The 22611-nt window shown below is 43.8% G+C and overlaps 1 protein-coding gene across 3 annotated transcripts; it reads left to right on the forward strand.

Moving 5' to 3' along the window:
• The first annotated feature begins 423 nt into the window (after positions 1 to 423).
• On the forward strand, positions 424 to 21806 carry COPZ1 (coat protein complex I subunit zeta 1). 3 transcript variants are annotated; one of them, XM_012764457.2, is made up of 10 exons: positions 478 to 499; positions 10527 to 10606; positions 12429 to 12497; positions 13830 to 13911; positions 14540 to 14631; positions 15951 to 16006; positions 17672 to 17749; positions 17904 to 17955; positions 19202 to 19240; positions 20414 to 21806. In XM_012764457.2, the coding sequence occupies exons 2-10, from the start codon at positions 10604 to 10606 to the stop codon at positions 20459 to 20461; spliced, it is 519 nt and encodes a 172-aa protein (XP_012619911.1). In that variant the 5' UTR covers positions 478 to 499; positions 10527 to 10603; the 3' UTR covers positions 20462 to 21806. The 3 variants fall into 3 exon arrangements, with proteins under 3 accessions (XP_012619903.1, XP_075863443.1, XP_012619911.1); XM_012764449.2 differs by lacking the exon at positions 10527 to 10606 and having other exon boundaries at positions 424 to 499; XM_076007328.1 differs by lacking the exon at positions 10527 to 10606 and having other exon boundaries at positions 448 to 499; positions 12345 to 12497.
• The last annotated feature ends 805 nt before the right edge of the window (positions 21807 to 22611 follow it).

The raw sequence follows: 22611 nt of genomic DNA on the forward strand, positions 1-22611 counted from the left end.
AATTACCAATACCATGGACCTAATGGAGGCGCTGGGAATAGGGATTAGGGTATGATTCCTGTCAGGAGGAGCCAGTGTTAAAGCCTAAAAAGACATGGCGCCCCCTAAAGGGAGTGCGGATTAAAGTCGCTGAAGCAGGCCTATAATATCACGTGCCCTCGGTCCTACCAATTGAAAATTAACACTCGCTTCCTCTGTTCCCCATGGAAACAACCCCCGCCCCAGTGACCCTCCCGCCCCAGTCAGACGTGAGGTTTTGGCGTTTTATTGAGGGTTCAAGCTGACAATCAAGTACTTGAGCCTTTTGGCTGGACACCTTGCTTCCGCTAAGCAAGCTAGTACAATGATTGGTCAACAGAGTAATGGCTGGTTTATCTTTATCCAATGATGCTTATCCTGGGCGGGGTCTGGTGAGGACGTAGAGCCAATCAGCGGCGGCGTTGCTTTTGCGGCTCCACGTCGGCACCAGCTGCGGGGCAAGATGGAGGCGCTGATTTTGGTAGGATCCGGAGGGGCGGCGGAGATGCTGCGGTGTCCAGAAGGGCCTAGAGTCAGGGGTGCAGGCCAGTTGAGATGGGGGGAAAGGGAGTTCCGGGTAATCCTCAGGGATTGAAGGTTCTGCTGGTCCCTGGAACAAGTGTGTGGCCTAATGCAGGAGCTAAAGCCTTGATTTAGAGTAGGGAAGCCCTGCTGCAGAGAGAGGATAGAGTTGGTGGAAAGTTGAAGGGAGCACATGGAGTCCTTAGAATACATAGGATTATAAGCCTACTGGATTGGAGTCCTTCAAGTTATCCCTTATTTTTATCATTGTGGATGATATCCTGATTTGAATTTCCCCAAATGTCCAAACTCGCCCTAAATTTTAATAACAGAATACAGGTGTTTTGTCATCACAGGCGCTTCCTGATGGTTTTCAGAGTTTGACTCTCCTTTGATAATACCCTGTCATATTCCTGCAAAAAATTGTTTTCTGTTTACTTCGGTTTTCTGTTCATTTCTATTGTATAGGTTTATCATGATAAAGAATCAGTATTCCATCAAAGTTCTGGAATGCCTGATAGAGTCAGCATGGATTGTGGAATGTTTTTCCAGACTACTTATTCTCTTCTCCTTTTCTCTATCCGTTTAGACTTTAGGAATTCTTATTGTAGGATCTAGGATGCTAATTTCTCCCTCTTTGGTTACATGAGAAGGGAGGTGGCTAACGAGGTGTATTAGTCCTCTTGTCCATATGATCCTTTATTGCTTGTTCAAACAAATAAAATACTTATTACATCTTTTTTAGCACTGAACTAGAGCATTTCTCTCAAAAGTGCCCTGTTTTGTAATTTGGAGAAGTGTGTGTGTGTATGTGTATGCGTAGTGTAGTGTAGGAATTTAGCTCCCAGCCTCCATCCTTAATAGAGTGGAGCCCTAGGCCTCTTTTCAAAGAAGGTTGCTTGTCTTTTATTTTCCTTCAGATCTTGTACATGAACATATCCAGATCTTCATCAGGTAAAAGAGCGTAACAGGTTTTAATTCCCCTTTCAAACTGTCAAAAGATAGAGATAATTCCTTCTCATGATATGGGTTGGTCAAGTCTAGGTAAAAAGCTTAAAATCTGAGTAGTTTTAATATTTTCTATACCAAGCAGTTAACAAGTATTCTTAATTAAGTAGCAGACTAGGATATATTTTAGGGAATTGTTTTCTTCAGATGTTTTAGACTGTTCCCTACATATAAGGGAGCTTGCTTACAGATAAAGGAGTGAGGAAGGTGATACTTGGGGAGCCGTTTTAACAATGGGTTTGTGCGTAGTGTTGAGTTGGGAGAGTTATATGTGAAAGTCTCTCTCACATTTTCTTTTCTCTTAGTTTTCTTGTCTCTGCTTCCTCAGTGAAGTCTATTTCAGCCTGCCTCTTCCTTATTCCTTCACTTTATGCCTAAGATGCTACATTGACAGATGCCTGCTAATTTGGTCAGATACCCCTGAACTTTGCTTTAAAAACCACACTGATTCTTTGTCACGAGGAATCTATGTAATGGGTTTAGGGGCAACCAAGGAATGGGGAAAACGGCTTGTTCAAGGACATAAAATGTAAAAACTGTGATTAGATTTTGATTTCCTCATTCTCCCAGAACAAGTCTCTCTCTGATGTTACTGTTAGGTTCTCTCATCATGGGCTTTCCACCTCTTTAATATTCAAAATTGTCCTTTCAACCATCATTTGTATAAAGTTTTTGTTGGGGACAAAGTACCAACAGGTATCAATTCTTGTGCTGGTCTTCAGAGTTCTTGGGATATTAAACTACTATCCTGCTTCATCTTTATCAACTCTTTCTAAAATTTTTTTTCTTCTTTGCAATTCTGATTTATTTGGGGCCTCCAATTAAGAATCTGTATCCCTTTCCCTTCATTCCAACCTCTTTCATCTGGAGTTTTGTGAGAGAAGTAAATCCTAAGGCATTCATTGTATGTAATGAATCAACTTCTCTGTATCCACAGTGGCACTAGTTTTGTACTATCCTTGGGAGAAGTGAGAAAATAATAATTTAAATAATTTTATATATTCAGTGGTTCAGGAACCTTAGCTGAGAATCAGCAGATATTTCCTAAATTTCTATTTCTCTTCTTACTGCCCACACATACTGGCCCACAAAATTAGCTCCATCTGATTCACAATCACTTTTCTTCACTGCTCCTTGTTGTCTCATCCCCTCTTCTGTCTACTCAGCAATATCTCCTGATTCATAGGTCTCTATGTTCATTATGAAAAGTATGAGGAATCCCTGAATCTCACCTTACATCTCTACTGAGCTAAAGAGTTCACTGTGCCTGGATAGTATTTAACAAGCCACTCCTTAGAGAGGTACACTCCTTCTAAAGTTCGTATAGGCTTCCTTTTTTTCCTGGTTTGGCTGGACTTTTGGGGAATATGATTAAAGTATATTTTTCTATCCTCACCTCTATAAGGCACACAGCTACAGGATATTGAGAAAAAGGGAAGTATAAGCTAGAGGGGTTCAAGAAGAACCATTGATCAAAGTTTGAATGGATTATGGAATTTCTAAATAACAATAGGTTCCCTTCATTTAAGTACCTTATAATGGGTCACGTTTCTTTCTTGAATTATGTAATCCAGGTCTAGCTTTCAAACTGATTCATCTCTTTCTCAGGTCTCCTTGTAGTTTCTAAAGAAAGAGACCTTTTCATCTCTTGCATTCCCGGTGCTTAAAAATAATGCTCTCAACCTTCATCTTTTGACTCAGCTTCCTCTCTCCTGCTCTTTCTGCTAGTTCTCCCTTTTTGAGTTGTGAATGGAGAGGGATCTCTGCAGGTCACTATTCTCCATTAATGACTTATGGAATGTTAAAGGTAATGACTTATCCCCTTCCTCCTTTCCTCCTTTACATTTTTTCCCTTAAAGCTGAATTACTCTAGCAGTCTAGATCCTTAAATCTTTCTTCATAAGTTTCATTTTTTTCAAATCCTCTATGGATTCACTTTCTGAATGCTTCTCCATTGCTTTACAGACTAATCTTCTAATTCTGTCCTTTTTCTCCCCTTAATAGTGTATCCTGCAACAATGACCAAATCCTGAATTCTAAGCCTCATTTGAAAATCAGGCCATACAAAGTGCACAAGGGTATGAGTATATGTGGAGGAGGAAACTATGCAGAATACATCAGTGACTCTTAAAGGTTGATTTGGCTTCATGGCCTTTGCTTCCTGAATCATCTTAATGAGGCTTTTGTTAAATTCCTTTGGCACTAACAGTAGAGGTACTTGGCCTAAATGCCCCCTCCCCCTGCTCTGGGCAAAGGTATCAATTACATTAAACCCCCAAAGCACTCCCATCTCATTCCTGGCAGTCCCCTGTGCCTCTCTCCCAGCTGCGTCCTTGCTGGTGTCTGGGCTCTCCATTTCGTTAGGAGAAGCAATCTCCTCGTTCCTGCGCTGTGGAGATATATTTCTAGGCTAGGGCGTGAGCAGTGCCAGCACTGCCCCCAGTGAGGTCCCTGGCAGCCATAAAAAATTTTATTGTGATTATGTTGGTGTCGGGGTGTCCATCTGGGTTATTGCACACCTAGTTTAATTGATTGAAGTTTAATTTATTGACACTTCAAATTAAATGATCAGAATAAACTGTGCTGTTACTCTGGCCGGCTTGTTTTAATGGTTGATTGCTGGAAGCAGACCTCGGCTTGAACTAAAACCCCCAAAGAGCAATTGACGCTGCTTCTAACTCTCACCATGTCTTGCCCTCCAAGAAGACCTTGTTATAGATTTCCGACATATTTATATATATTTTTTCCCTCTCCTTCACAGTGGTGGGAAAGAGTTGGTCCCTGGCAAGATATAAATTATATCAAAGGTCTAGGGGAGCTGTCACATGGTCAAAAGAGGAGGAGGGGGCCTCCACGTGAAGAAAACCAAACCCTTGAGAAGCCAGGTCCGCCCTGGGAGGCAGAGGATGAATGCAATTACCCAGATATTTGAGGGAGCCTAGTGGCAGGTTTAGGGTCTTTTTCATCTAGATACTTGCTACTGTTTCTTACTTTACTCCACTGAGGGGACTTGGTTAGAATCAGGATATTGACAAGAAAACAAGTTATAGAAAGGAGAACTTTGCTGTGAGCTAGGCTGATGCCACAGCACTCACTCTAGCCTGGGCAACAAAGCGAGCGAGACTGTCTCAAAAAAAAAAAAAAAAAAAAAAGGAGAACTAGAGGAGGCAAATAAAAGATGGAAGAGGAATAAAAAATCAGTACCTACCTACTCACTTGTGCTGAAATAATTAGGGAGACAGAGTGCCCAAAGGGCAGCTGATGAAGATGGGTTGGGAGGCTGAGTCCACATGCATTATAAGATGCTCATACTGGCAAACGCCCTCTTGCATTCTGCCTTCCCTGTTTGTGAGCTGAATAGGTTTTCTCTCATATCAGGTTATTAGAAGGATCTCTCCTAGTCTTAGATTCCCTAGCCTGTGTCATCTCTGGTGGTGCTTGACCACCCCCATCTCTTCAGGAGGCCCTTTCTGTTATATAACCTAAGTTATATATATACTGCAGATGAAACCTGTCTCGTTTGGCTTTTTTATTTTCTCACTATCAACACAGATATCCCATCCACAGCCAATTGGCCTGGATAACTCTGACACCCAATTTTCTCTAAGCACTTTTTCTATTGTGTAATTTTAGAGGAAGACTGAAACCAGAGAAGAGAGCAGTTCTTCCTCAGGGTTGATTTGAGGGCATAAATAGACTGAAAATAACATAGAGGCTGTCATTTCAGTCTTTCAAAGACTAGCTTTTTGTTTTCAGGAGTAGATGTTGGGAGGAGAGAGGGATAAATCATGATATAAATCATGACCAAGGATGCATCAGAAATGGATCTAGCTCCATTTGATTTTTTCCTTTTCTTAGTGATGTTTAAGTGAGGGCTCCTGGATTAAACTGGGAAGGCAGGAAGTTCTGATGTTGTTCTCAGGCCTCAGGTGTAGAGTACAGACTGATACGTCTGTCTTCCTGGCAGTGCTGTTTTGCCCCTCATTTTTGTGATTCATCACTTCCATGATAGTTGAAGAATTAGGGACCTGGTGTGGTGGCTCACACCTGTAATTCCAGCACTTTGGGGAGCCAAAGTGGGAGGACTGTTTGAGGCCAGGAGTTTGAGACCAGCCTGGGCAATGTAGCAAGACGCTGTCTATAAAATAAATTTAGAAATTGACTGGGCATGGTGGCATGGCCTGTGATTCCAGCTACTTGGGAGGCTAAGGCAGGAGGATCACTTAGGCCCAGGAGTACAAGGCTGGCATGAGCTATGATGGCGCCACTGCACTCCAGCCTGGGCAGCAGAGTGAGACCCCACCCCCCAAAATAATTGATTTTTAAAAAAAGAAAGAAAAAAAGAATTAGGAGCTGTGTGACCCCTGGGCAACAAATTCTGCAGCAGACAGGCTTTCTGAATTTTAAGAAAGGACCTGAGACTTTGCATTTCTGAAGAAAGTGTGGCTGGTTATCTTTGTCCTGCCTATTTCACAGTCACCAAATTCAGCCATTGAAAGCTAGAAGGGTGTGAGCTGACCTTTACTCCCCCTGGTGGTTGTGGTTTCTCAATCCTATTTATTAATTTGTGAAAGCTACATACACATTTATTGAAGTCATTACTAGGTGCCAGGCAGAGGAGGGGGGGTAATTTATAAAAGTATTACTCAATTTCTCCTTTTTCCTCCCCCCTCCACACCATATTATTATCTTCAGAGAAAATCTCTTTTAAACCTGAGTCTATGAACTCCTTGTAATCATAAAAATTTGTGCATTTTACTGGGAACAAGATCCATAGATTTCATCATCTTATCAAAGAGGTCTCCTGTAACTCCAAAAAGGTATTACCCTTAACTGATCTAGGTCAAGCCTGATTTCTCCTATGAAGAAGCTGAGAAAGGGAGAACTTGAGTTAACAGCTGATCCAGACTATGATACAAGGATTGTGGCAGTTTCAAGACATTTTCTCCTATGATGTTAGAACTCTTGGTGACTGTGTTTTCCACACTTTGTATCTGTTTCAGGTAGGAAGATTCTTTGTAGTATCTCTTTCTGCCATCAGTTCTTCCTAAGAAGTGTTCAGTTTCCACTTTTTTTTCTTTTCTTTTCTTTTTTTTTAATTTTGGCATATTATGGGGGTACAGATTTTAAGGTTTCAATAAATGCCCATTTCCCCCCCCTCCCCCCAAAAGTCTGAGTCTCCATCATGACCATCCCCTAGATGGTGCACATCTCACTCATTATGTATGTATATACCCGCCCCCCTCCCCCCTCCCACCTGCCCAATACCCTATTACTGTAGCACCTATGTGTCCACTTAGGTGCTACTCAGTTAATACCAGTTTGCTGGAGAATATATCTGGTGCTTGTTTTTCCATTCTTGGGATACTTCACTTAGTAGTATGGGTTCTAGCTCTAACCAGGAAAATATAAGATGTGCTATATCACCATTGTTTCTTAGAGCTGAATAGTACTGGTATACATATACCACATTTTATTAATCCATTCTTGGATTGATGGGCACTTGGGCTGTTTCCACAGCTTTGCAATTATGAATTGTGCTGCTATAAACATTCGAGTGCAGGTGTCTTTTTTTGTAGAGTGTCACTGGATCATTTGGGTAGATGCCCAGCAATGGGATTGCTGGATCAAATGGTAGATTCACTTGTATCGCTTTAAGGTATCTCCATATTGCTTTCCACAGAGGTTGAACTAGTCAGTTTCCACTTTATAAACAATATTTGGTCTCATGTCAGCTGAGTAATGTTTTGTGGTACCTGTGACTCCTTTTCTAAGCTGTGCTTCTTTTTTTTTTTTTTTTTTTTTTTTTTTGAGACAGAGTCTTACTCTGTTGGCCCAGGCTAGAGTGCTGTGGCATCAGCCTAGCTCACAGCAACCTCAAACTCCTGGGCTCAAGCAATTCTTCTGCCTCCTGAGTACCTGGGACTACAGGCATGTGCCACCATGCCCAGCTAATTTTTTCTATATATTTTTAGTTATCCAGATAATTTATTTCTATTTTTAGTAGAGACGGGGGTCTCACTCTTGCTCAGGCTGGTTTCCAACTCCTGACCTTGAGCGATCCTCCCACCTCGGCCTCCCAGAGTGCTAGGATTACAGGCGTGAGCCACTGCACCTGGCCTGAGCTGTGCTTCTTGAATCTAATCTGGTATGTGAAAACTGCTCTTCCCTGTCCAAGCCCTTAGCTAATTCTTTTCGTCTGAAGTCCACAGGCTTGTGGCTGGCAAATTGGAGCCCTTAACCCCAGAGGAGCTTTTAATTTTAAAAAAGTTGGCACTGAGTCAGAGAGCAAAATACTTACTGAGCCACATGGATCTGGAAGTGGTATGTAGGAATTTCTCCTAGATTTTACTGTCTTGGTTTTACTTTATAAGTAGGATGAGAGAAGAGCATCTTGTCACAATTTCTAATTGGTCAAGACCTATTGCCAAGTCAGGGTACCCCCTTTTGGTATGGCTCTAAAGATTTCTTTTTAATTAGGGAATGAAGAAGTTTCCAGGAATCTCAGCCAGATTCTTACTTGTGATCTTTCAGCTTTGTGGATAGCATCCTCTACGTCCATGAAGGCTTCTTAGGTTCCCACCCCCCCAAATGAATCAGATAATTAATCTAACTCCTAAATATACTGTCTGCCTGCTCCAAACACTCTTGCTTCAAACTTTTGGTGGCTTATCAAGATTTTATCCCAAAGTGTTCTCTTACTATACACATTGTGAATAGACTTAATTCAGTGGTTTTTCAGAGCCCATCTCTACTCGTCTGTTATTTATTTATTTATTTACACACCGTGGAATACTATCTACTAGTTTGTTTTACAAGACACACAAATAGAGAGCTTTTATCCAGAGCTTCCTTTTTAAGTATTTTTGCTGACTGCAATCCTGAGGAAGCTGCAGGTCATCCAGAAGGCCCACAGGGGGCAGCAGTAGGAATGACTCTTCCTCTCTAGTCTTCTATGTGCTGGCGAGGTGGTTCTGGGAGATGTTGATGTTTTTCATCAGGCTTCAGAAGCCGCTGATATCAAAGACTCATTTTCAGCAGCCTGGTTGCTTATTTGGTAGTGTTTTCCTTGTCCAGAGGAGAACATTCTAGTTTTCTTGATAATAAAAACATACATGAAAATCTATCTAAGCCACCCAACCTCCCACAAACCAATCTGTCTATACATCATTTCCAGGCACCATTAGCATTTGAGGTGAAGTTCTGTTATACACTCAGGCTGTGGCTCTCTGAAAGTCAGTGCATCACAGAACTTTGTCTCGAAAGCTTTCTAGCAGCTACCCATTTGGGGAATGGGAGGGAAGAACAGACCTTTTAAATCCTTTGAATATGGCCCTAAGCTTATAGGATCTTTCTCAACAATCAGCATTTAATGTGTTACAAGGTCAAGCCTTGTCCATTGTCCAGGAAACCCATTTCTCAGTAGCTGGGAGTTATTTATAAACTTGCCCTTTGTAAAAACTTAAAATGAAATTACATTATCAGTAATGGCTTCTGGGGCCTTTAAACTGGCTGGTTTTATGGCAAGAGGAGAACTCCTAGCCCTCCCCACTCCTGAGAGGTAAAGGCCCCAGGCTGAAGTGGAACCAGCTGCAGTCAGGAGGTGGCAGGAGAAGTAAAGGAGAAGCTGCTGGCTCTAACTGTAGCAGAGTGGAGAATTAAAGCAGCATTTAAACTCTTGCCTAAATTCTCAGCTTTATTTAGTGTGGTTCTTCCTTTGGAAGTTTGAAATGAGCAGCCTTTTCTGTAATGCCTTGTTTCCCCTTTCAGAGCACTAATAAGTCAAATCTGATCTTTCCCCTTGCCTTCCTTAGCCTGTCTTTTATTCTTCCCTGGAAGATCCAATGTTTCTATTTTAGAGGATTCTTTGATAGTATCTTCTATGAAGCCAGTGAAAAAAAGCCAGGAGCAGAACCCAGGGATGTCTTTCTCTCCTTGCGAGTGTGGCTGTTTTAGGCATTCATACCCTGTTGGTCACAAAAGACATTGTCTGACTCTCCCAGTTGGCTGGTGGCCATTAGGGCTTTGCTTTTCTTTGGGTTGTAGGGATGCCAGACTCTATGGCTACAAGAACCACTTTCCTATGCCAGAGTAATACCCAGTTAAAACCAATGGGCAGCTCTCTAAAGTTGCTGTGAATGTGGATAGAGGAACAAGCCAACAATTTCTAGGGGAAAAGTTGTGGGGAAAATGATTTCTTCCAAATTTCCTTCCCTTTGGACTTCTTTTCTTCTGTTAAGGGAACTCATTCCCATTGATGTCTCCCTTTTGGTTAATTGAAGACCCAAGTTACTGTTACTATAGAAGTGAGCCTGCTTAATGGGAAGATCTGTCTGTTAGGAATTAGGAGTTGGGAGAGCTGCTTCTATTTTGGCCTTCTAGATTAGACTGTAGAGGACTTCCCTCTAGTAGACAGCAGAGTTCTTTAGTTTGAGAGAAGAGTTCCTTATGCCTTGTTTATTTCAGAGTGCAATGTTTATAGGATGAGCATCTCTAAGGAGTATTTATCAGAGGAGAGAAGATTGGTAGTAATATCACTCAAAATGGCCACACCAGAAAGTCTATTTAATACTTACATGTGGAAGTCTAATTACAAAAAGTCTCCCAAGGTGCTTACTGTATCAAGAAAATTTTACTTTGTTCTCAGATTTCCTTCATTCTCTCAATTATTCAACAAATATTGAGAGTTTAGTATATATCAGGCATTTTTCTGAACAAGTGTGATAAATCAGTGAACAAAACATAAAAATTATAGTCTTCAAGAATTCAAATGGGGAAAGTGCTCCTTTTACTCCCATTCTTAATCCTCCTCCCTTCCCCCAGCTAGGTTGGTTCTTTGCATGAGATGATAAACCTGGAGCCTCATGAAACAATTTGCCTTTGTAGAGGCTGGAGTTTCTTGATCCCTGACGCTGATTCTTTCCTCTTTCCTCTTGGATCTTTGTTAAACACATGCTTTTGTGTTTGGCCCCTGTCAGGACTGTGGGTTTCCTAAGGAAGGCCAGGCAAGAGGTAGCAAAGGCAACAACCTTGTCTCATAGCACAAGGGATATCAATGGTAAGTAATGTTCATTAGAAAGTCAAGGAATAGGCTGGGTATGGTAGCTCATGCCTGTAATCCCAGCACTTTGTGAGGCCCAGGAGGGAGGGTTACTTGAGGCCAGGAGTTCGAAACCAGCCTGGGCAACATAGAGACCTCCTCTCTACAAAAACATAAAAAAAGAAATAATGAAAAAAAAAAGTAGCTGGGCATGGTGGCAGCACATGCCTATAGTCCCAGCTACTGACGAGGCTGAGGCAGGTGGATCCTGTGAGCCCAGGAGTTCAAGGTTGCAGTGAGCTATGATCACACCACTGTATTCCAGCCTGGGCAACAGAGTGAGACTGTTAAAAAAAAAAGTTGGCTGTGCGCAGTGGCTCACGCCTGTAATCTTACCACTCTGGGAGGCCAAGGTGGGCGGATTGCTCGAGGTTAGGAGTTCAAAACCACCCTGAGCAAGAGCGAGACCCCGTCTCTACTATAAATAGAAAGAAATTAATTGGCCAACTAATATATATAGAAAAAATTAGCTGGGCATGGTGGCTCATGCCTGTAGTCCCAGCTACTCGGGAGGCTGAGGCAGCAGGATTGCTTGAGCCCAGGAGTTTGAGGTTGCTGTGAGCTAGGCTGATGCCATGGCACTCACTCTAGCCTGGGCAACAAAGTGAGACTGTCTCAAAAAAAAAAAAAAAAGTCAAGGAATGTGAAGCTGCAAACACCTTCCATACCCATATCAATGTCTCCTCTCCCTTCCAGTTTTTCCTCTCCTGCTGGTTTTCTAGAAGTTGCAGTGATAGAGGACAGAGCACACCAGATCACCACAGCTTTTGCAAAATGATATGCTTGTAGTTGAAAAAGAGAGTTGAGTGTAACCATTAAGACTGAGGCTGTGATTCCTTTTCAAGAGCTGATATCCTTAATTTTATTCTTTTTTATTTTTTTGAGACAGAGTCTTGCTCTGTCACCCTGGGTAGGGTGCAATGGCATCATTGTAGCTCACTGCAACCTCAGACTTCTGGGCTCAAGCCATCCTCTTGCCTCAGCCTCCCAAGTGGCTGGGACTAAAGGTGTGTGCCACCATGCCCAGATAATTTTTCTATTTTTCGTAGAAAAAGGGTCTTACTCTTGCTCAGGCTCATCTTGAACTGAGCTCAAGCAATCCTCCTGCCTCAGCCTCCAGAGTGCTAGGATTACAGGCGTAATTCAGGTTGGTTTATGTCCTAGGAAGTTAAGTAGTAGTGATTAGGGTATAATGGAGGGATTGGAGATCATAGGAGAGGTTTTAGAAGATGGCTGTCTTACTAGGCTGCATTCAGAACTGGGTGTGCTCTGTATACTCATTTTCCTCTGCTCAGTGTGTGGGTGGTTTAGAGAAGGCTTGCTTTATGCCTCTGCATTGCTACTGCATTGGGACTGCAGAAACTTCAAAGTATACTAGGGCATTCAACCCTATTTTCAAATGGCCTTGTGTAGTGCCTATTAATTAATCTGATCACATTCCATACCTACCTGTGCATGGGAGACCAGGGAAGGAGGTTAATTTGGAAAATAACTGTACTATAATAACAGCATGACCTATCTTGATTAAACTCCCTATGAATCAAAGAAATTATTTCTCTGATGCTGCTTTGTAGTTTTTTGTTGAAATATTCTTCAATTCAGTTTATTTATGACTTGATCATTCTCAATGGGAAATGTCAAAATCTAACCATGTTGGGGTAGAGTACATATAGAGGCACCTCTGTATGCCTTGCAGCCCCGGTGGGATGAAGGGAAGATATCTGGTTTGCCAGTGGTAGTGGGATCCTTCAGGACTGAAGGTATGTTCATATCTCTTCAGGAACCCTCCCTGTATACTGTCAAAGCCATCCTGATTCTGGACAATGATGGAGATCGACTTTTTGCCAAGGTGAGATTCCCTTTGAAATTAGTTTAGGAGCAGGACAAAGACTTATTCTGAGATTTGAATCTTGGAACTGATCCTATTAATGCATATTCCTTGATAGTATAATTTTGACAATTTTTCCATCTTGCCTTGACTATTCCAGATAAAACCTAAGTTTTCTTCTGTCCCTTAGTTGCCCTGCTTGCCTACGTGCTATCCTCAGACTTTGACCTCCTTTATTTTAATCAGCATTAGGATAGGAAAAAGCTTTGGAACCTTGGTTCCTAACAAAGCGGTATCTAGACATTGCAGGCAGCCTGCCCATGTGCGTCACTCCTGTCCCCTTCCCTTCTACCTTGTCAACCTGCCTGGGCATTTCAGCATATTCTCTTGCAGTTATAGGGTTCCAATCCTAGGTCTACGGTTATCATCAAGCTTGTTTCTCAGGGTGATGTTTCCAACTTTGGATCTATTGAAAGAGAGAGGAAAGGACACCCCTCTCCTTTCCCTCCATATTCTCCCCCTCCTGTAGAAATTTCTTCTGTCCCTGGTGTATTAACTCCGGGCAAGCATAGCATAAATCAATCAGCAGGTAGAGATTAGTTTAGAATTCACCAGCTGTTCCTTCCTGTAATTGGATGTAACTATGCAGGACACCTTTTGAAACAGTTATCCAGTTACTAAATGCCAGACCTGTCATAGGTCTTCAGCTGACTGCGACGGATTAGCCCCTAAAGAGCAGAGCGATTTAGCAGCCAGAATCTCCGCCCCCTTGCCAGGGAGAGCCTGAGAGTGGGCTAAGTGATGTGCTAGATTGCCTCCTGCTTCTTTTAGTTTGTGCAGAAAAGAAAGCTAAGGTATAAGAGACCATAGGGCAGGGTTTGCCTTTCTTTGGAGGAGGTTTTTGCAGCCTTTCCCCATTCCTCAGCTTCATACAATGAGGGAGGGCCTAAAGGAAATGTTCTCTGCTTCTAGTATTTTGAGTATTCTCTGGCACTGCTCCATGACATGGGGTAGCTCTTAGGAAGCACTTGATGAGAATGGTCTTAGGAGCACTCTCCTAGAATGCAGATAGGAGCAGAGCCTTGTCATAGGGCTATAGGCCTCTCCCCTCAGATAGTCTTAGAAATGTGAGGTGGGATTCCTTACAGCAGGGTCTTTAATTTTTATTTTTTAATTTGATTATTCACTGCACATTGCCTACTACTATAGTCTTTCCTTCTCCATGTCAATATTTCTCCCTTGCCCCATGCCTTGAAGGAGAGAAATCTAAGATCCCAGGGTAAAACATAGTCACTAATCATTCTGGGCTTCCAGCTCTAATGACCCAACCCTGTATGCTTTCCCTCTGACCAGTACTATGATGACACCTACCCCAGTGTCAAGGAGCAAAAAGCATTTGAGAAGAACATTTTCAACAAGACCCATCGGACTGACAGTAGGTCATTTTCCTTTCACTACTCCCTGTGTTGGGGTGAACCATGTGGTGGGAAGGGGTGGCTACAGGATTTTACAGAAAGGATAAAATGACTCTCCCTCCTTTTTCTCTTTTTTTCCTCCTCCCCTCATATAATAAACTCTTCAGAAATGTAATGGGGAGGTGAGTGTACCTCACACGGGAATACCGTGCTGGAAGGTTGGCTGTTAGCTACCTGTCTAGTCCCTGGATTTATGAGCCTCACTTGACAAATTTAACTGCAGCTCTGCTTATTGTACCGCATCCATTAGGGCAGGTAAATGGAAGTCTGTAAAGGTGACCGCTCTGCATTTTCACCTCCGAAGGATCGACTAGTATCCTGTCTCATATACAAGGAGGGAAATAAGTGTAGTGGGCAGAAGGAGGGGAGGGGGTGGTTAGAGGAGAAGATACATTTAGACTCCCCCAAGTTTATACTTCTCTTCTCCTGCTACCACCCAAAAAGAGCAGATCAACTTCAGTCTTTGTAGGTTATTGCAGTCTGTCTTACCTCAGCCCCAAACAGCTGGATACCAGGAGTTCATAATAACTCCTTCTACTTCCTTATCAGGCCACCCACTCCTTCCACCTTTTTTTCCCTCCCCACCAGGTGAAATTGCTCTCTTGGAGGGCCTGACAGTGGTATACAAAAGCAGTATTGATCTCTATTTCTATGTGATTGGCAGCTCCTATGAAAATGAGGTGAGCATCCCATCCCCATCCCTCTTTGCTATCTCTGATTCTACTTCCTAAACCACAGGCAGTACAGAGCCACTGGTTTGGGGGCCTGGTAGAGGCATATCCCTCTGCTTCACAATGATGACCCAGCAAATGAATCAGCCTAGAAAGGAAGTTTTCTCAGATCTATCTTTTATCTCCATGTAGTAAACTCTATATATGCATAAATACCCTTCCCCAGATAGTATAGTGTTTTTTAAGATAGATTTCTAAGGTGTGGTCAAGGTTGCAGGGTGGGAGGGGGGAATACTTGCTCCTGCTATGAAGGGTCCATACCTGAGTTTGGGTCAGTTAGCCAATACCCTGAGGTCATGTTGAAGCCATACGTTCTGAATGGGTCACTTGAGAAGACTGGGGGTATAGTCCTAACTTGCTTCCTATAGCAGGAAAAGCTATGTGCTTCAATTAGCAACTTCTAGGAGAGTAAATAAATAAAAATAAGCCCCCAGGTAATTTGAGGCAGGAGTAAAAGTTTGAGAGAATCAACTCTTACTGAGCTCCTATTATTGTTATAAGTGCTTTGTGAAATACATTTGTTTTAAAAGACCCTGGTGGGGGGAGGGGCAGTGAGTGTCTCAGGGTAGGAGGGTGGGGGGATTGTCTGGCTATATTGTGCAGGCTTATCTCTACCTAACTACACCTCAGCCTCCCAAGTAGCTGGAATTACTGGCACCTGCCTGGCTTGAAATACATTGTTATTTCAACCTTGCACATTTCTATGAATTGTAGAAGAACAGTAGTGCCTTTGTTTACAGATGAGGAAACCAAATCATGAAGAACCATATCAAATTACTTGTATTTGACCATTGTAAAACTATAAAAGTGGCAGTTTCATGTGGTTTAACCTAATAACTTTTTCAGGGTCACACAGGTAGAAAATGGCTCAGCTGGGATTCAAGCCCAGATCTGTCTGACTCAAAAGCCCATGCTCTTTCCACTAACTCTGCAGCCTTCCTCTTACCTCAGTTATTGCTTGGTTAATAATTTCTCTACCTAAGACATCAGGTAACACATATACAGTAGGTAAAGACATGTAGAGGACTATGACAGGAAAGTTCTGTTTGAACTTTTGGCTAAAAAAGATGTCAAATTATAGGATCATATAGCAGAATTTATTTCTGTGAGAAATCACAGGTCCTCTTCCTGTATGCTCTCACTTCCACCTTATGTTTTTTTGTCCTTTGTGAAAGCCTGTGTCTTTTGAGGCTTAATGAATTAAAAGGGTTTTGTTTTTAGATAGCAGCTTTCAGGGCATTGAACCTTATCCTTCTGTCTCCCGACAGCTGATGCTTATGGCTGTTCTGAACTGCCTCTTCGATTCACTGAGCCAGATGCTGAGGTGAGCAGGCCATTCTTGACATTGGTATGAAGAGAAAGTAACTATTCTTCAGGCCCAGAGATTTGTGGGGGATTGGGAGAGGCTCCAGGGAGTTGATTTAGTTTAAGTAGTTGGGCTTATTATTTCAGAGTAATTCACGCTGATGGGGAGGACTGGATGGAGAGTATGTCCTTCCCATGGACATCTCTTACTAAGGAAGGGGATTAGGAGGGAGCAGAATCTTCACCTCCATTTCTACTCTTGTAATCCCCCGTGGCTCTGTCAAAGTTCTGAGCACCGCCAACGTGCTTTCCTGGGCTTCATTCTTTACATTAGAAGTAGGGAAAGGGCAAGCAGAAAAAGTGTCCCAGACGAAGCATCAGTACCTTGGGAATAGAAGCAGCACTTGAAATTTTCAGTTCTAGCATTGAGTTTTTCCCTTCTATAGAATAGAACAATGTGCTATTTACCCTCCTCCCTTTCCACCTCCCCACTAGCCCTCTGGTCTGCATGTAGATGGGCAATAGAAGAAATATAAGATACTTTTCTTGAAAACATCCAGGGCTCTGAATTTCATTCCCCCAGCAGCTCCCAAGTGAACCCAATACAGACAGCCATCCGGAGCAGAACAGCAGGCGCTCTCAAGCCTGCAAAATCAGCAGGGCAAATGGCTCAGATTTCCTCAGGAAGAGGATAATTTATTTCTTAGCCAGGTGAATGAATAGACTTCATTTCGGGTAATCTAGTGAAAGAGTCAAACTGACGAATGTGACAGGCCACATGCACCAACCACAGGATCTGAGGCTGGTGTATGCAGACCCTGACAGTTCCCTAGCCCCCTTGTTGAGCTTCTTTTCAGGGCCTGAGCAGAGCTGGTAAGGGAGGGGGGAGGAGGGGAGCAGAAACATGCTTTGGAGGTTTGTCAGAGCTTGAGTGCAAATAGGGTTTGCATTCAACCCCTTCCCACTTCCTACAACCTCCAGATTGAGTCTTAGCTCTGTTTATTTCCTTTTTCTACCCACTGATGTCAGTGTTTATGAGCAATATCATGAGCAGCATCATGGCAGATAGGAAAGAAATAATAGCTGTGGATAATCAACCCTTGAATAGTCAGAATTGACTATTTTTTTTTTTTTTTTTTTGAGACAGAGTCTCACTTTGTTGTCCAGGCTAGAGTGAGTGCCGTGGCGTCAGCCTAGCTCACAGCAACCTCAAACTCCTGGGCTTGAGTGATCCTTCTGCCTCAGCCTCCCGAGTAGCTGGGACTACAGGCATGCGCCACCATGCCCGGCTAATTTTTTAAATATATATCAGTTGGCCAATTAATTTCTTTCTATTTATAGTAGAGACGGGGTCTCGCTCTTGCTCAGGCTGGTTTTGAACTCCTGACCTTGAGCAATCCGCCCGCCTCGGCCTCCCAAGAGCTAGGATTACAGGCGTGAGCCACAGCGCCCGGCCAGAATTGACTATTTTTTGAATTTCCAGAAATCCCTGATCCTTACTTAGCAAACAAGAGTAGGAAGGGGTTTAGAGTGGATTAGCTAAAAAGTTCTTTACTTTATTTACTTCTTTGTCTGTATGGTTGGTGGAGACATTTATTGGTCTAGTTTAGGATCCCTGATTCAGACTGTGTCCTAGGAGTCCTTTCACACACAGGCTGGTTTTTCTTTTCTCTTGGGGATGCAGGAAAAATGTAGAAAAGCGAGCTCTGCTGGAGAACATGGAAGGTCTCTTCTTGGCTGTGGATGAAATCGTAGATGGAGGGTGAGTTCTCTGACCTCCCTGGATCTGGGGTGAGGGGGTGGGATAAACTGCCCCTGTCTTAAGTCAAGCAGGCTGAGTGGCCAGAGGTCCTGTCCCCACAGTAAGTTGGTTTTTCAGGACAGAGTGAACAATGATTTCTTCTTTGTCTTTGTAGAGTGATCTTAGAGAGCGATCCCCAGCAAGTGGTACACCGGGTGGCATTAAGGGTAAGCAAGAATGTGTTTCCTTGTGTCTCCCCATCTATTCACAAACACCCTTCAGAGCCAGGCCTGCTGAATGTGTTTACGGGTCAAGGTTTATAGAATATATACAATCTTCTCTTTTCCTTTCAAATACATACAGCCTTCTCCCTCTCTTCCTTCTCATTGTCCCAAAGAAGGGAAGCAGAAGGAACTTATTTCTGCCCCTAACATGGTGCCTAGCATCATCTTATACAATCCTTGCACAAAGTGGACCTTTAATACACATTGAATGAATGATGAAATAAAACAGACTGTAATATGCATGGTTCTGAAACTATAAAGGAACTTGAAGTTAGCTTATTCTCCTCTTCGGGGATGGATCCAGTCACCTGAGGCAAAGGAGTGCCTTTCTTGTCTTTTAAAATCTTATGTAACTGAGAATAATACCTCTCCATCAGAAAGTACTTATTTGTGAGAACCTCAGTCTTCTTTGGCATTAGTGATATCAGAAAGGGTCCTCTGAGTTAACTGTAGAAGTCTCTGTGTCTGCTGGAGAGACAATGGCAGTTGCAGAGAGAGCCCACTGGCAAATTGTGGGGGTGCAGAGACATCTGAGCAAAGCAAACCTTTCCATTCACAGAATGTCCTGGCTCTGACCTCCACAGAGTGAAGGCTGACAGTGCCGGGTAATGGGAAATCTTCTCCCTTAACTGCAGTGGGCTCCATTTGCATAGTTTAATCTTCTCCTCTAACATATGTCTCTATGTGGCAAGAGAGAGGGCCCCCCCCAGCTCCCCCTTTCTCTTCTCAGGCTGCTGTTGCAGCAGTTTATTTCTTCAAATTAACATGCTGTCGTTACCCATCAGGCCTTGCAGGATCTGTTAAACTACCCCTGGCTCCCCCTCATCCTTTCCCTAGCGATATTGATATTCAGGAAAGGTCTTCTCTGACTAGGGAATCAGGTCCCCTACCCTCAAGTAGAGAGAGTTGAGCACCAGATAACCTGATGATTACTTGGAATGGAATAAATCTTTTAAGAAGTCCTCCTGCCTTAAAATGGAGGATGGATGAAATGACCCTTTTTTGTTCATGGTCCCTCTGGTCAAGTAAAATTGTGGCTGTACTAATCCCTAAAAGGAACTGAGAAGTTTAGTGAATCTGCACTTTGCTTCAGTTTAAAGGATCACCTTTTTCTTCTCTACTACCAGGCTCCAATCAGGTCTTACTTGAGCTTTCTCCCACACTAAATGCTTGTCTCTCTGTGCCATAGGGTGAAGATGTCCCCCTCACGGAGCAGACTGTGTCTCAGGTATGACTTTCTCCCTTCTTCCTTTCTAGATGGATTGAGTCACTAAAGAGGCTAGAATAGCATTCCACCCTACCTGCCAGGTCTGAATGAGACTAGAGGACTGAAGACACATCTTCAATCCCTCTTATTTCTGAGAATTGGGACTCATGTAGGCAAACACTCCCTAGCCCCACTCCCAACTCCTCTCTCAGTTTCTTGTGAGCAGTGGCTGTCAGATTTGCTCTGTACCCTTCAAACCCTCCCTGCCTGATGCCTCATTCAGTGATTTATTCCTCAGCAGAGGTTTGCCTTAAGCAGATGGTCTGTGTGCGTGTGGGTACACACTCTCTCTCTCTTTTATTATTCAAATGAGGGCTAAGCTGGAAATGCATATTCCAGAATATGCAGCTTTTGCAGATAGTCTTGCTACCTTGACTGCATTGACTGCAGATAGTTTGTCTACCTGATGTGGGGGACAGGGGAGGGGTTCTGTTTTCTACCTAGTTGGAATTTTTGCCAAGAAGTCCATCTGGATGTGGTAACTACCCCCTGCCTTTTTAACATATGTCTAATAACACCCAGTTTTTTTTTCTCCCAGGTATACCTCTTCTTTCTTCAGTCCCCCAGTGGATTTGAATTTTTTTGGAATTTCCCAAAATGAAAATCCTATAGGGCCTTTTTTTTTTTTTTTTTTTTTTTTTTTGAGACAGAGTCTCGCTTTGTTGCCCAGGCTAGAGTGAGTGCCGTGGCGTCAGCCTAGCTTACAGCAACCTCAAACTCCTGAACTCAAGCAATCCTACTGCCTCAGTCTCCCAAGTAGCTGGGACTACAGGCATGTGCCACCATGCCTGGCTAATTTTTTCTCTATATATATATTAGTTGGCCAATTAATTTCTTTCCATTTATAGTAGAGACGGGGATCTCGCTCTTGCTCAGGCTGGTTTCGAACTCCTGACCTCAAGCAATACACCCGACTCAGCCTCCCAGAGTGCTAGGATTACAGGCATGAGCCACTGCGCCCAGCCTTCCTATAGGGCCTTAGAGAGCTTCTTCCCATTCCTCTACCCTTGCGGATTTTCCATTCCCCATTCTTCTAAAGATAGGGAAGGCAAGTGAGGGGAAGGAGATCCCCAACCCCTATCCCCATCCTGACTCCTCAGCAAGTCTCCCTCAATACTGCCCTTGTCTCTGCAGGTGCTGCAGTCAGCCAAAGAACAGATCAAGTGGTCACTCCTTCGGTGAAGACCTCACTGTTCCTGGCTCTTCACTTGCCTAAAAAAAAATCCACGTCTGCTGTGAATTCTCATCCAGTCCCCCAACTGATACTCTCAGGGCCATCTCAGGGATCGTAGGGATCCTTAAATCTCCATCCTGTCTGTGGTGGTCCCCCCACCCCAAACCCTAAACTCCCCTACACATTTCCCATTCTTTCTCACTCTTTGCAGTGCTGGGAGTAAAGCTCCCAGCAGGCTTGGATACAGGGCAGGAGAAGCACCCTCTTCCTATCTAGGCTGTATTATGCTCCCATGCTCTCCTACCCCCTTATTTTCTCCTTGACTTCTGTGCCCTTTGCTATAACTACACTTCAGATCAAAGCAGGAGAAAGAATGTGCTGAGTGTTTTCCTACCTTTGCCTTTGCCCAGCCATCATCCCAAGAGCCCATATGTCCAGCAAAGGGGAGGAGGAGATAATTCTTTGTTATAGAATGAGTGGGGGTGGGGATGGGTAGGGATATATCCAGTGTCAGCTACAGCCCCATTTATGGGCCTCAGCATTTTCTTCTATTCCTTCTTACTGTCCTGTCTTCTACCTTGGAAAAGAGATTGGGAATAGCTCATAGGGAGGGGACAGAGAGGAAGAAACTGATTTAAATTTTATTGAATAGACTTTATAAAATTCATTCGTCTACCTTGATCCTGGCATATAGCTTCAAAATTGCTGTGGTGAGCGTCCATCTTGTGGTCAGCTACCTGCCTTAACTCTCTACCTAAATATCCATGGGGTATTTGCATGGTTTGTCTTCTGTGTGTCCCACAGCAAAGCCAGTCCCTGGGACTAAAACTCTATTCTAATCTTGGGAAGAAGGGTTTCTGGTCAGAACCGGAGAAAGTGGAATTTATGACTTGGCCTCTAGGCTCTCTTGGTCCCCTCAGCTCCCCCACATGGCTTTACTCCTTTGCCTTGGGTCTGCAATCTGCTGCTTAACCCTGTTCTCTCTCTGCCTCTACCTTATATCCAAGTAGTAGGTCTGAGCTGTTCCCCCTACGTTGCTGAGAGTGGCACCTTTCTTCATAAAACCTTTGGGATTTGGATTTCCCCAGGAAGATGGAGAATGGAATACCCACTCTTGTGTCTAATTTTTCCCCTCCACCCAGAACTTCCTCCCCACAAAAATGTCTTAACCTTCCTGAGATGTAAGCATTCTGCCCCATCCACTAACTGCCAGTTCTTCAACACTGAAGTGGGGCAGACAACTGGGCATACTTAAGGGGGCATCTTCGTGTGAGAGATGTCTGGAGCCAGGAGATAGCCACCTTCATATACTGCTCTGTGCAAAGAGGAATAAAACAGATTTCTTTTTCCAAACTGCCTTTGTGTGATGTTTCTTTTCCTCTTCCTCTCTTTTTGGCAGCTACCCCTATTCCTCTAGCCCCCCCCACTCCCCATCTTATAATATTTCTTCCCTGCTACCTCAGAGACTCCCCAGCAATCCCCCCCATCCCTAATTTACGGGGCTGTTTGCCTCCTTGGCATCTCTCCGTCCCCTCGCCTGGAAATTGGCGCCAGGGGTGGGGTGGGGATGGTATTTTCTCAGTGGGAGTCCCAGGGAACTGAGTTCTTCCCCCACCACCCCCAAAGCCAGCTGCCTGGGCTCCCGCCTCAGCCATTAGTAACCCGGAGACGCGCACCTGCGTGGGGGCTCTCCTCCAGCTCCTGCTCCCTTCCTGCACCTCCCACTCCTGCTCTGAAACGGCGCTGAGCGGGTTATTTATCGGAGCCAGTGCTGCTCCAGAAGGTCAGGACGGTGGTGTAAATAACCTCTTCTCGCCATTTCCCCGTCCCTCCAGAGCCTGCTCCCCTCCCCCTCCTCCACCTTTATTCGCACAAATGAATGTGGCTGGGCTGGCGCAGAGCCTGGCCCTGCATCTTAATGGGGCGGTGAGCTCACAAGATGGATTTAGCTGGGGGTTTTATGGTTGCCGCGGCGACAAGAGAATGCTTTGGTTTTCTTTTCCCCTTCTTCTGCAGGATTTTAAGGAGGAGGGAGTGTGGGGAGCCTCCTCTCCACTGCAATTTGAAGGGTCTCCTTCTCAGTCACCTCTACTGCTCATAAAATGGGCCTGTAATTCCAGGATTAAGAGAGACCGAACTAGTATCTCAGATGGGAAAG

The sequence above is a fragment of the Microcebus murinus genome, chromosome 10 (genome assembly GCF_040939455.1).
Source record: "Microcebus murinus isolate Inina chromosome 10, M.murinus_Inina_mat1.0, whole genome shotgun sequence".
Lineage (NCBI taxonomy): Eukaryota > Metazoa > Chordata > Mammalia > Primates > Cheirogaleidae > Microcebus > Microcebus murinus.